The 12,730-nt window shown below is 36.3% G+C and overlaps 2 protein-coding genes across 2 annotated transcripts in view; both read right to left on the bottom strand.

Annotated features, from left to right (window-relative positions):
* Positions 1-3,184, bottom strand: part of LOC136034556 (protein SSUH2 homolog) — a 36,173-nt gene extending 32,989 nt beyond the window's left edge. Inside the window, exon 1 of the mRNA XM_065715796.1 lies at positions 3,044-3,184. Within this exon, the coding sequence (XP_065571868.1) occupies positions 3,044-3,057 (14 nt within the window). The 5' untranslated portion in view covers positions 3,058-3,184. The remainder of the gene's footprint in view (positions 1-3,043) is intronic.
* LOC136034555 (glutathione synthetase-like) overlaps positions 3,170-12,730 on the bottom strand; it is a 100,193-nt gene continuing 90,632 nt past the window's right edge. The window contains exons 14-15 of the transcript XR_010619205.1: positions 8,406-8,504; positions 3,170-3,199 (exon numbers count right to left, since the gene is read on the bottom strand). The gene's annotated coding sequence lies outside the window, so the exon portion shown is untranslated. The remainder of the gene's footprint in view (positions 3,200-8,405; positions 8,505-12,730) is intronic.

Genomic DNA, 12,730 nt, shown 5'->3' on the forward strand with positions numbered 1-12,730 from the left:
TCGAGAAAATCCCCCACCCTCAGCGGAAAGTTGCTGCCGCAGAAAATTCCCCCAGGAGAATTTCTCGGAAAAATCTTTTGGACAGTTCCGACCCTGCTGAACATTTCCCTAAAACGTCCCCACATATAAAGTCATATTGAGTCGGCAAAGACAAAATTAGATAAATAAAAAAATTTCGTATAGGAAATCTGGCAACTTCCCCCAGTGTAAAATTTCGCCTGGAAAGTTTACCCAAAAAACTTCCCTCTCACAGAAAATTCTCACCGTGAAAAATCCCCCCAAGCAGAAAATTCTCACCCTCCCTGTATTCTTCCCAATCACATATACTACATGCAAACGATTGGCAAATTTCGGAGCTTTAAGCCATTTCCCCAGGGGTTGCGGAGAGGCATGTTATACTCAAATGTATGTTTACTGGGCTTTCAGCTATGTTTAGAAAAATGGCTAACTCTAAATTTTGACGCGATTACTTAAGGAAAAAAACGGGCGTGAGTGGGGGGCTAGTTGCCTTCCACTTAGAAAGGGCACTTGAATTTTTTATTTTCTATTGATTTTCTCCTTTTGATTTTCTTTGACGCTCAAGAATTACACTTAGGTTAGATGTCAGAAAAGCAGTTTCAAAGCAACAAAGACGGGTGATAGAAGGCATTGCAATTGTGCAATTTGGGCTACGTATTTGCAAATTAGGGTGCAGGAGGGTGAGAGTTAGGTTAGGGGCGCTGTCCAAATACTTTAACCCCACCCTTCCTGATGAGCAAATTTGTAACCCAAATTACATTATTATATAAACTAAAGGTTATATGAAGGTTATATTTCATTAGGATTAACCTAACTTCACTTCTTGGGTGTGTTCTGTATTATTAACAAGTACCTAAAAATGTGATTCTTTTTAAGGTCAAAATTCTTTTTTAAGAGTTTAGGTTACAACTGAACCGCTCCACTCCTTACTTACAGCTCTTTACTATGAACTGTTTGATCAAATCAAGATTATAATGCTTAACGAGTGTACACGACAAGCAGGTATTATTCAGTCACTGCTGGACATCCGCCAAGTTTAGTTGAGCTAAGAAAATGGTTTAAAAGTCCAAGTACTCAAGAATTTAAAAGTAACCAAATTACCAAAGCTATTTGTCAACGAGTACCGTACTAAACTTTTTTGAAAGGTATTATCTAAAATACAGCTAAGAATAGTCATACTTAAGGCTCAAAGGAGCAAATTAGCATTGCCTTAGTAAAGAGCAATGTTGCTCTCATGCATTATTCTTATAAAATTTTCTCCCAACCGCTTCATACGAAGTCTATGGTCGTGAAAACTTGGGAGGGGGCTCATTCGATCGGAAATTTATGGTTTAATACTCTTTGAAGGGCCGAAACTGATACGACTACTCTCCCCTGTCTGTTTTTATTCTCAAGCACCGCCATAACCCCGATGAGATTGCACCAAAATGTTTAAAATAGGCAAATTTCTCTTGAGTATTCCTCCAGGTTCAACACGACCCCCACAGCCCTAGGAACAATGGCCCTAAATTATGTGAGTTACCCGTTTTTTCAGTTTTTCGTTTTTTCAGTCATCCAAAGATATTTTGTTCCAAAAATGAATTACCTATAAAATCTCGGGAATGACTGGGTAGATCAAATTAAAACCTTCAGAGAATATCGAAGAGGGAGCCAAGCAGACCTTGTATTTTTATTTGGATGGAGTGAGGAGATGGAATCAAAAAACAATGTGGATCATGATTACTAAACTGACATATTCGTAATATTTCGGGAACGACTTGGGGGATAAAGCTGAAACTTATAGGGAGTTTTTTGAAGGGGGCTTGTGAGCCTCAATTTTTGTTTAGTGGGGTCAAGCAGGCCTCAATTCTTTTTTGATTTCCAAAAAAAATTGTCTCTAGCCCAACTACATAAGCCTTTGTGGGGCTAATATTCTAATTATGGTTGATTAGCGAGTTAAATCAAAAGATACCAGGGGTTACCGGCTTGTTAGAATACCGTATCTGCAATATTTTGGAACAGCTTTAGGGTTAAAGTGGGAGCTCTCAAAGAGTGCTTGAGGGGCATTAAGCCTCGAATTGTGGCTTGAGGGGTGAAACTAGAGGTAAGGGGTGCTAAATATTTTGTTTCAAGCGAACCTATCACTGTTGGCATTATAACGTGAACTATCCATGCAAGCCAAAATACGCCATAATTAACGAGGTAATCTAAATAGCCAAAATAACATCTCAGGAAACACCTGTGAGATTGAGCTAGTGCTTTCTGGGTGTGTTACGGGCGGATGGGATCTAAAAACTTATCTAAGGAGGAGGAGACAGAGATAAATCAAAAGACGCCATATGTATCCAGATTGTTAGAATAGAATCTGTCGAAACATTCAGAGTTTGTATAGCACTCTAGGTTCCAAAAGGTTAAGGGGTTAACCAGCCTCACTCTTATTTGTGGTAATTTCCATTCGCTTTAAATTTGACCTGATTATTAGTTTTAAGTTACTCATTAAGCTGTTCGCTTTAGGCTTAATTTATTAATTCATAGTCTATTTCTTCGTTTTTTTACCTTTTTATATGATTTGGGTTCTTGGTTGTATAGAATTTATTAGGGTTCTTACTTTTATGCAAACAATTTCCGTTTGGAAACAGTTTTTTTTTTTTAAATAATAACATCAAAAGATATAAATATTTTTATCAAAATTGAAGTTAAAGATGACATTGAGATATACTTAGAGAAGATACAGTACATTTCAATATCAACAAACATTTATTTGACAATAAAATCTTCTAAAATCAGATCAAAGCTTCCTTGATGACTTACAATTAAAATATATGTCATTTTTCCAACTTGAAAATTTGGAGACACCCATAAAATCCCCTAATAAGGTGCTTGGGCTGCTCGAATATTCATCCTTATACTAATGAGCCTCCCCCTCCGCAAAAGTGTTCAATCTTTTAAAAAAAAACAGAAACCTCAGGGACGAAATTGTACCGAATCCTTTATTTAATGTTCATATTTCCCAGTTTATTGAAAGTAAAAGGAAAATATAACTTGCCAATTAGATTCCATTTCTAATTCCTCAAAAATCAAGTTGCTAATATTAACACATCAAGACCTCCAAGTTTTTGTTATCACAGAACTCCGGTAAAGATAAGAAGACTGCCATGTTTTAAATACAACTTCGACTGATAAGCATGTGTGATAAGGCATCCTAAAATGATAAATATTATAAAGAAAATATTTTACCTAAATCTGAAAATGGAAGATATGCATTGCTAAACTGAATTTGGTTGTAAGAGTACTTGCGACTTAGTAAGGAGCGAACAATCGCCAAACAGAGTGAAAAACGTGATGATTTTTTTCCCATGGACATTTGTTTAAGAATAGTAAGTCCAATCGAAAACAAAAACGTACCATTACCATTATCAAAAACCTTAACTGGACGAATACAAACCATGAACAATCCAGAAACTTCTATTTTTGAATGGTAGTCCTAATGTGTCCCTTTTTTACTTTTTTTTTCTTACCAAAGTAATCGTTTTGAACTATAGGCCGTCGAATATTAGACAGAATTGGAAACATCTTGTCAGTCTTTTCACTAAAAAGAGAAAAGAAAAACCGCCTTTTTCTGCCAATTTCTGTAGCAGAACGTGTAGCTGTAGCCTAGTAAAGAGTAAACTAAGGTCCAAAGTAACAAAAAGTTTAGAAGTGCATTAAAAAAAACTGTCTGGGGAGGAATATTCCAATTAGCAGCTGATTTAGGAATGGTGACCATGGCGTCAATTAATCTTAAAAATATTTATCATAGGACACTTGCCACACACTATAGCAATAATAGATATTTTTCGGGTTTACTAAAAACATTTTATCACGATTTTGAATTATTTTCGTTAAAAGTGTTTGTTTGCCAGACATTAATGGTCCACAAAGAAATGATCTGAATGGAGTTATAAATTGATACATATTACTCTTCTCGCTGTCAAAATACAACTACCCCAACCTCATACTGTTGAATAAATACCCAAAAAAACAAAAAATAAAATACACGTTTTCTTTAATATATAAATAAATACTCTAAAAACTTTTAAACATATTTACATAAAATATGCACTTGAATATATTTCCATGGACAATTAAAAGCCCCTGGAAATAGCACCACCCTAAGAGGGCGGAGCGGCCGGCCGGAAGACGCGACGGCCACTGCAGAGACCGAAGACGGGGGCGTGGGCCAGGGTCAGCCGGTGGTGATTGCATTGGTGGTAAATTATCAGTATAATATTAAGCACTTTTTAAAACAACAGTGATTTTGCCTTGCGCAAAAATATAAATAAATAAAAACATGTAAAAAATACTTCTTATAAAAACACTAGAAAACCAACTGCTAAGCTGAAGACTAAGGCATGGAGACTCAAAGGAAAGAAAAAATGGGGCCGTCCTCCAACCAATTATAGGGCTCTCTCTAGACTAAGAAGCTGTATATACTCTACACACACCTCTCGATTTGAAGTAAGGTAGTGTTCGTGTGGTAGTACTTTCACACCGTTTGCGCACACATAGACTTTGTCTCATATGGTTGTCGTGGCATTTTTTTAACTCTTCCTGCATAGTTTTTAAACTCTAAAGAGCGAATGGCCATGACCTTCGCTCTTGGAATTAAATTATTCTCTACACAGTGCCTATAAACACTATTGTAAAAAATTTACTTTACATAGTGTGAAGGCATCCCTTTGCAGACTTTTTTGATACCCTTATTGTGCGCTTGAACACAGTACATCTTCAGACCTGCAAGCACACCGTGAGATATTAAGTCGCTACCCGTCTCAGATTTTAAAAATATCAACTTATTTGGGCCCTGGTGCTTCACTTGCTTTTGATGCTTGGACTCATCCCAATTGATATAGTTAATTTGAGAGCTAGTATGCTCACCATTTCCCAAATCATCTAATAACTTTTCAGTTTTAAATTTTGACAATAACGAATCTGTATCTCAGTAATAAATTTGAACTTGTCCCTCCCCCGGTCATTGGAGCTTGAACACATTGTAATAAAATTTCAACATAGGTTTTTTTTTTATTTCTAAGATTGCCCTCCCAGTGGCAATATTTTGTTCAAAACTACATTTCTTTCTTTCTTGTGTAAAAGGACTATATTAGATGTTCGTGAACGATGTGAAATTCAGATTTGCAATGATTCAGGCATATTCTTTTGGGTCGGTTACAACGTCATAGCGACTCCTATGGCGCACATTCTTGCACATGTTACCGAAAGCTGAACTTAAAATAAGCTTAAAGATCTCCTTTTCAACGTTAGTTTTTGCCTCATATTGATCACTGAAAAAGGTATCAATAAACGTCTTCATGTATGGGTTTTGATTAAATTGGAGGGCTCTATGAATCTTTGGGACCTTGAAACCGTTGACGAGCATCCACCGCAAAAGAACGTGATGAACACAAATATTACGTTTCGGATGAAGGTTAGCAATAAGCTTTTGTTTTGACGGTGTCCATTGCATACGCTCATCCTCTACCAAAGAAATATTATAGGTAGTCAGACCGATTTCTTAATTAATGTATTTTAGATCCATCACCAGCTGAGGAGTTGAAAAGTAATAACCCAAATCAAGCCAAAAGTTGGTCGTAAATTTTATCCGTGTTTTTACAGACAATATTCAACAACGTCAATATATCTCTTGCCGGGTTCATTTTACAACAATCCTCCCCATCTTTACATCCTTCCTTGGCCTAAACTTCTTAGAAAATTTATAGTCGGCTGTGATGGATTTTCGATCATGAAGTAAATCATAAAACGCTTTGATGGGTGGCGATTTTCCCTCACGTAGCCTCGAGGTGGAGTTGTAGTTATCTTACGGGTATATTCCCTTAATTGTTAATAAATCATGAATTCCATTATCGGGAAAACTCTGTCTAAGGAGAGGCAAACTATTAAAATAATTAATTTTTTGTACTTGAACCAATCGGCTTAAGGATTATGGGAAAATACTATAGGAATCTAAAAAACGGATTGTATTTAAGTACGCATTTTTGCTTTCCACTGTTTTTCATTTGAATTCTAAAAGCAGCAGGATCTCAGGTGATTTGGGTATGGTGACAAATGAAAAAGATCCATCTGCCTATGCGCCATCTAGAACTTCACCTTTCTACCAACGTGCTAACCCTGTTAACCTGAATTTCAAATCATAGTTAGAATTGTGCATGAAAACCGGTAGAAAATACTGCTGCTTAACGTTTAAATTACAAGATCTATGCTCCAATTCAGGAAAGTTACTCCCCCTCCCACGGTAAAATTGAATTGCTTAAATGATGAAGGTCGCAGACTGAGATTTCCCCACTATCCTCAACAAATTTTCGCTTACACATCGAACACATATATTTATTTTTTGATTCCTGACTCCTCCTCTGGTGAGAGTCATTGAGTAGTTTAGGTTGCGCACCCGTGAAATTGACTTATTTGCTGTTCTAATGAGTACAGCCATAGCTGCACCTACATAATATTCCTCACCCAATATCTCAAATATCTCTACCAATTGCATGGTATTACTCGGTCTCTTTGCGTGGGGATATAAGAGACTGCAATTGCTTCATTTTCTTCAACACAATGCGAGTTTGCTGAATCGTACATGTGCGTGAATTTGAGCTCGATGTTTAAGGAAACCTTGTCGCTCTGCATGAGCAAATTTTGAAAAGTCTTAAATCGCAACATGGCATTGTTACCCGAAACCGTCTCCAAACATTGGTATCAATGAGGCTTACAGTGCCTCATGCGGTTTTGAAGTTTTAATTCAGTATGGAATCCTGTAATACACACAGGAAAATAATAGCAGTTTCCATTAAGTCCCTTTTTACCCAAACTTAAAACTCGAATAATTTGGGGGATAGGAAAGAAATGTCCAATTCAATCAAGTTCATTGGCAGGCTCGCGAAAAGGTCATACCCAGTGTTTCATCAATTCAATTGACGGATTTCCACTGAATATAAAACCCACTTTTTATCTTTAAGTTCCTCCTTTTCAGACTCCGAATCATACTGTAACTTTAGAACTCCAATCTTTAAATGCTCGTTATCCCTCTCAAAAATGTGAATCCCCTTAAGTATTACAGGATATTGCCCCTATAAACAGTTAAAATCGACTTTAGGAAACTCTGCCTAGTCCATACCCCCCTTTTAACTACCAATTTCTCCAAATATGTCTTAATAACATCCTTTACCTCGGGTTTACGCCCTGCATCAAGGACTGAATACTTGAAGCACTCTTAGTTCGTATCGAAACGAAAGTGTTGCGCATCTCTACAACCCTTTAAATCTGGATTATATTTTCTAAAATTATCCTCACCCTTCTCCTCTTAAAATAAATTCCTTTTAAATTTCATTACATTTACATCTAGATTTTTGATAAATACTACTACTGACCCACTGCCATTTTCAATGTAATTCTCAACTCTTTGAAAAATCCTACCCACGCAGTGTGAAAAAACACACTCAAAATTATGTAAGTCCGGGTGAAGCTGCATCTGCATTTGCAGGTAATGCGAGCACACCTCAACCGACTTTTTATTAAAAAATTTGTAGCGAGGGATGCTTTAAACTGTCACTACTCTCAGCCTCCCTAATATGTTTTTCAAGAAGGGCCCGAATCTTGCAAAAAAGGACCCGTACAAATATTACCACTAGCAAGAGTATTGAATGAGTCCCAAAACACAGCTCTAAAATCATAAATATTGCGCAAAGCAGAATCGGCTAAATAAAAATCTGGTAATAAAAGGGGCAAGCCACTATCACTTTGTCCTACTCCTCCTCACCATAGTCATTGGGGGGACAGGGCCCTGTCTGGTCTGCTTATACTTTTTTGGGCTCGTTGGGCGTTATCTCATGATATACCCATTAATAGTCCTTGTATAAAACCATCCTAATCCGAGATAGGGGGAGCTAAACTATTTGGGTTCACCCCACATAGTAACCCCCCTCGATTACACTTTCTGCTGGGGTCTGCTCGAACTATATTAACGTTTCGATATCCTCATAGAGCTTGTAGGCCCCTTGAGATGATGGTAAGCGACCCTAAAGAACAATAAGAGCTTATAAGTTCATTGAAACATTTTTGATTTCATCCTATAAAATAATTTTTATTAGGCAGAAAGATAATAAAATATTAGTCCATAAATTACTCCGTACAAGGACCCCCAAAGTGACCTTTCAGATATGTTAAGACCACACTACCACCTAAAGTTGTAATGACCGGGAATTACACCATACACAGACCCCCGAAGTGACCCTTTGGATCTAGAGACCTCCCAACTACCAGATAGGAATTTGAGAGGCAAAAATTACAACAAATGTGTGTAAGTCGCCCCCCTTTACATTCTAGGTATTACAAAGTTCCAAAGAGTCTTAAATACATACAAAGCGGTAGGTTGTGTCCATTGTTGAGGCTTGCTCCACTCTTTTCCAAAAGAAATCTGTCAGCAAACCCTCGATCCATGCTGGCATTTTAGATTATACCTGAAAAGAGTGAAAACTTCTATTACCCTAAAGTAGTTATGATTTTTAGCTCTAAAAAGAATTTATATTAATTTGAAAAGAAACCCAATATTAATCTAACGACTAAAGTCCTCACATACCCTTCTTAGAGGTGTGGACCTTTCAACAGTAAAGTTCTACTAAAATATTGTTCATATACTTAGGTTTTCTTGAAAAATATTAAATGTGAAACTTCAAGCAGCCCCCTAGAATGCGGGATGTTAAAAAACACCCTATTTGCAGCACTATTATTCGCTAAAAGAGCACATTATTTTTAGAAATAGCAATATCCTAGCTAATTTCCCTTTATTAAGGCAAAAAAGTAGTATTTTTTAGCTATTTCTTTTAGGAGGCCGAGAGGGTCCTCAAAGCCCCCTCAAAAACTATCAAGAGAGCTCCTTTATTAAATTGAGAAGAAACTCATTTTTTAGGATGGGTATTACGATTGAACCTCCCCCTCTCAGAGGCATCAAACATGGTTTCCCATGCTTAAAGACATTAAGCTTTTCGAGAGACGTCAATAATTTTACTTACCATTGGTCTGTCAGCTTCACTGTGGCTGGAGGGTGCAGAGGCCTGGGCAACTTCACTATCATGAGACTGGGGGAGCACAAGTCTTGAAGGACCCGAAACTTCACTGCCATGAGGCTGAGGGAGCATAGAAGTGGGAACATTCTTAGCTCCTACCCTTGCCCTTTTGGGGAGAGGGGGCATTGCTATTAATTTTCCTTAAATAGAAATAAAATTTTTGTTTTTCATGAAAAAAACAAAGCACATCTTATTTTCAACATGTATTGTGCACCCCCAATTTAATTTAAGTCGTTTCTATTGCATCCCACCCCTTCTATATCAGTGCTAGAAAACATCCCCCTTTCCAACTGAAATTGTTAGTTGTCGAGGTAGTTTTCTCGCCCCGCAAGGATAAACAATGAAAATTATAAAAGAAACGCTTTCAAAGAAAGGTAATGAAAACCATTTGAGCTCTTGTTTAAAAAATATGCATTCCGTTTATAGAGAATTTAGTGAGGCAAAAAGTGCCTCAATTCCAGGGTAAGAATCCAAAATCACACAATGCGGCAATCAATTGAGGATACAGTGTTTCGTTTGGAATCAAGAAAACTGATTCACATTTATTTTATTAAATCGGATTAATTAAGATCAGATCTTAGTGAAATTCGATGTTTGGAAAGTTATCGTGTCTCAAAACTCTCATTTTAAATTCCAACCGGATCAGGTAACATTGGGGGGAGCTGGGGTGGAGAAACCTAAAATCTTGGAAAACACTTACAGTGGAGGGATCGGGATGAAACTTGGCGGGAAGAATAAGCACAAGTCCTAGATACGTGATTGACATAACCGGAACAGATCCGCTCTCTTTGGGGGAGTTGGGGGGGAGGGTGAATTCTAAATATTAGAAAAATGAGGTATTTTGAACTTATGAAGGAGTGATCGGATCTTAATGAAATTTGATGTTTTGGAGAATATCATGTGTCTGAGCTCTTATTTTAAATCTCAACCGGATCCAGTGACAAAAGCGCAAAAGCTTTGAAAAAAGCTTTTCAAAAGCTATAGAAAACTTCTATAATCCACATAGTCGTCTTATTGACTAAATTAATTTAAAACAAGACATTTCAAAAAATAATGTTGGTAAAGGAAAGTAAAGGCCATATTAATTTTCAGATTGGAAGAAACAGAAACATACAATAACTAAAACTCAAAACGACCAAAAATCACTGTTAAAGAATAAATGAAACCCAAAGCAAACAAAAATTATACAAACAATCCTAGCAAAAAAAAACATACAACAGGTACTAACATAAAAGAATAATTAGAAATTAAAACGAGTTTTTAACATGGAAGCATAGGACAACAATCCCTTGATTTCTCTAATTGACAGTATTTAAGCTTTATATTTACTTTTTGCACTGTGTTTTCATTTATAATTCCACTCCAGATCATCTGAGTTAGTAAATCTGCTTGTCAAAAGTTACATCTAAACTAATTGACAAATATTTTTAGCAGCAAAGGATAAAGAAAGCAGCAATTCACAGGAAGACATAAACAACAATATATGCTGTGTTAAAAAGTCTTAAAAAATAGATAAAGATTCAATTTCAATAAGAAAATGAAATAAAATCCAGTTGTGAATAAGTAACCTGTCTTTTTTTTGTGTTGCTCTGTTTTTGCTAGAGAAAGGCATTGTACTTTGAAATTCACTTACTGCTTTACAACAAAATAACGGTTAGAGCTCTGTTTTTTCTTAAAGACTATAAAATCACAAAAATTCCGAATACTGGAAAAACTACAGGTTTCACCTGGTTTGCCGATGAATGTATTTTGATATGAATCTCTTGCTGGTATATTTTCCAGTAAACATTTTCAAGTATTCTCATTTATTAAGGGGAAAGGAGGGGGTATCACAGTTAGGATTCAGAGCATGTATTAAAACTCACTTTTTATGCAGTTAGCCGTATCCTTGGCACCATTTAAAGGTTGATGGTAGGTGGTTTAATGAGTTTAAGTATTGAAAATTAATTTTCAATCCAGACCCGTCTCTGAAAGTTTCATTTTCTGGACTTAACCCCTTTTTAAAGATATCAAAATGTATTTAAAACCAGAATTTTAGGGGGGGGATTTAGGCTACATTATTTATAAGGAGTGACTTTTTTTTGAGAAAAAGGCATAATAATAAGTCACTCTAGATGGAAAATCCACAAAATCAGGAAACGTTTAGTCTGTAGCCTAGGGTTACAACTGCCCCTGTGAAGGGGAGTGGGGTCTCCCAAAATAATTCATTATTACAGTGAAAATGTTCCATGTTCTACCTATTTTTATTTACTATAAGGATAGAATGTTATCCACCCTTTCCATTTAACTCACAGGTAAGTTTCGTTTATGTAGCCATTTCATGCAAAGAAGTAATTTGTTTAAATAGATAATTTACTATACAAAGCTGATGTTATAAGAGTTTCTCTTTTCTATAATTAACTAGCATGAAATAGCTTATGTTGAACACTTAAAATGGAACTAGTCAGAACTTAGGTCACCCCCTCTAAAAAATCAAGGATTTAGTGGAAATATAAGTCAATCAACTTGATCAGACAAACATCTTTATTGTGAATCGCCAGTAATATCAGAGTGTTCAAACATACCGGCTGCCAAGAATATACACTTATTCATTACTGTAACACAGGGTGTTTTATTAGAAACTAAGCCTTTTAGCTGACAGTTGGTGTAATTAAGAGTTTAACTCATGCAGCTACTTATACAATTTTACACCACTTATGGAAGAGACTATAATTAGCAAAAAAGCATACGAAAAATGTAGAAGAGAATAAGCATATATTTTTAGGCGATAAACGAGATAGATTTATTAGCGAGGAGGCTTTTTTTTATGGGAGAACGGTTAGGGTTTTACTCTCTATTCCAAATAAAGAGCTATAGAAGCTCAAATTTGGATGTAATCTCGCCCCTTGTTTTTTGTTGGGCGAGGGGTTATCCTTAATATGTATAGAGGCTTGCCTGATAGTATCCTTGCGGCATATCTTTTTTTAAAATTTTGATGTATCACGTTCCAGATTCGATATCACAATGATGAAATTTAGATTCTACTACCAGGTTTTAAAGACCCCAAAACAAGGGAAATTACTCGGTCCTGCTAGAAGAATAACACGCCATTGTTCCTAGAAAATCGATAGACGTCTAGACTTTATAACGGTTCTGTTCCTGGAAATATCAGGAAAATCCTTTGCTTGCAGACAACAAAAGGCTAACTGAGTGAGTGAAGCATGAAAATATTGGGTTATGATCAATTTCAATCATGTCCCTATTTGAGGGGCCCTGAAGATTATTTCTGGCCCTCGTAGGTCTTTTAAACAGTGAAAAGAAAAAACACTCTATAATGTAACAAACACCTACATCTTTGAAAAACATTCCCTATTACGTAACAAGCACCTGGATTTCTTAGAAAACATTCCCTATTACTTAACAAGCACCTGCATCTTGAAGAAATTTCTAAAAGTAACTGGCAGGATCGGATGCGAAGGGGAAGGGCTGCGTTTAGAGTCATTGAGCCCCCACTACTGTGAGCGTAAATTATTCAACAATGAGCTCTCGGAAACCATTTCGGTAGTAACATTGATATTTAGAGGTATCATAAATATGTTTACAAAAAATGGTGACGGGGGTATGAAAAGATCAGAAATATT

This window comes from Artemia franciscana, chromosome 13 (assembly GCF_032884065.1).
Source record: "Artemia franciscana chromosome 13, ASM3288406v1, whole genome shotgun sequence".
Classification (NCBI taxonomy): Eukaryota; Metazoa; Arthropoda; class Branchiopoda; order Anostraca; family Artemiidae; genus Artemia; species Artemia franciscana.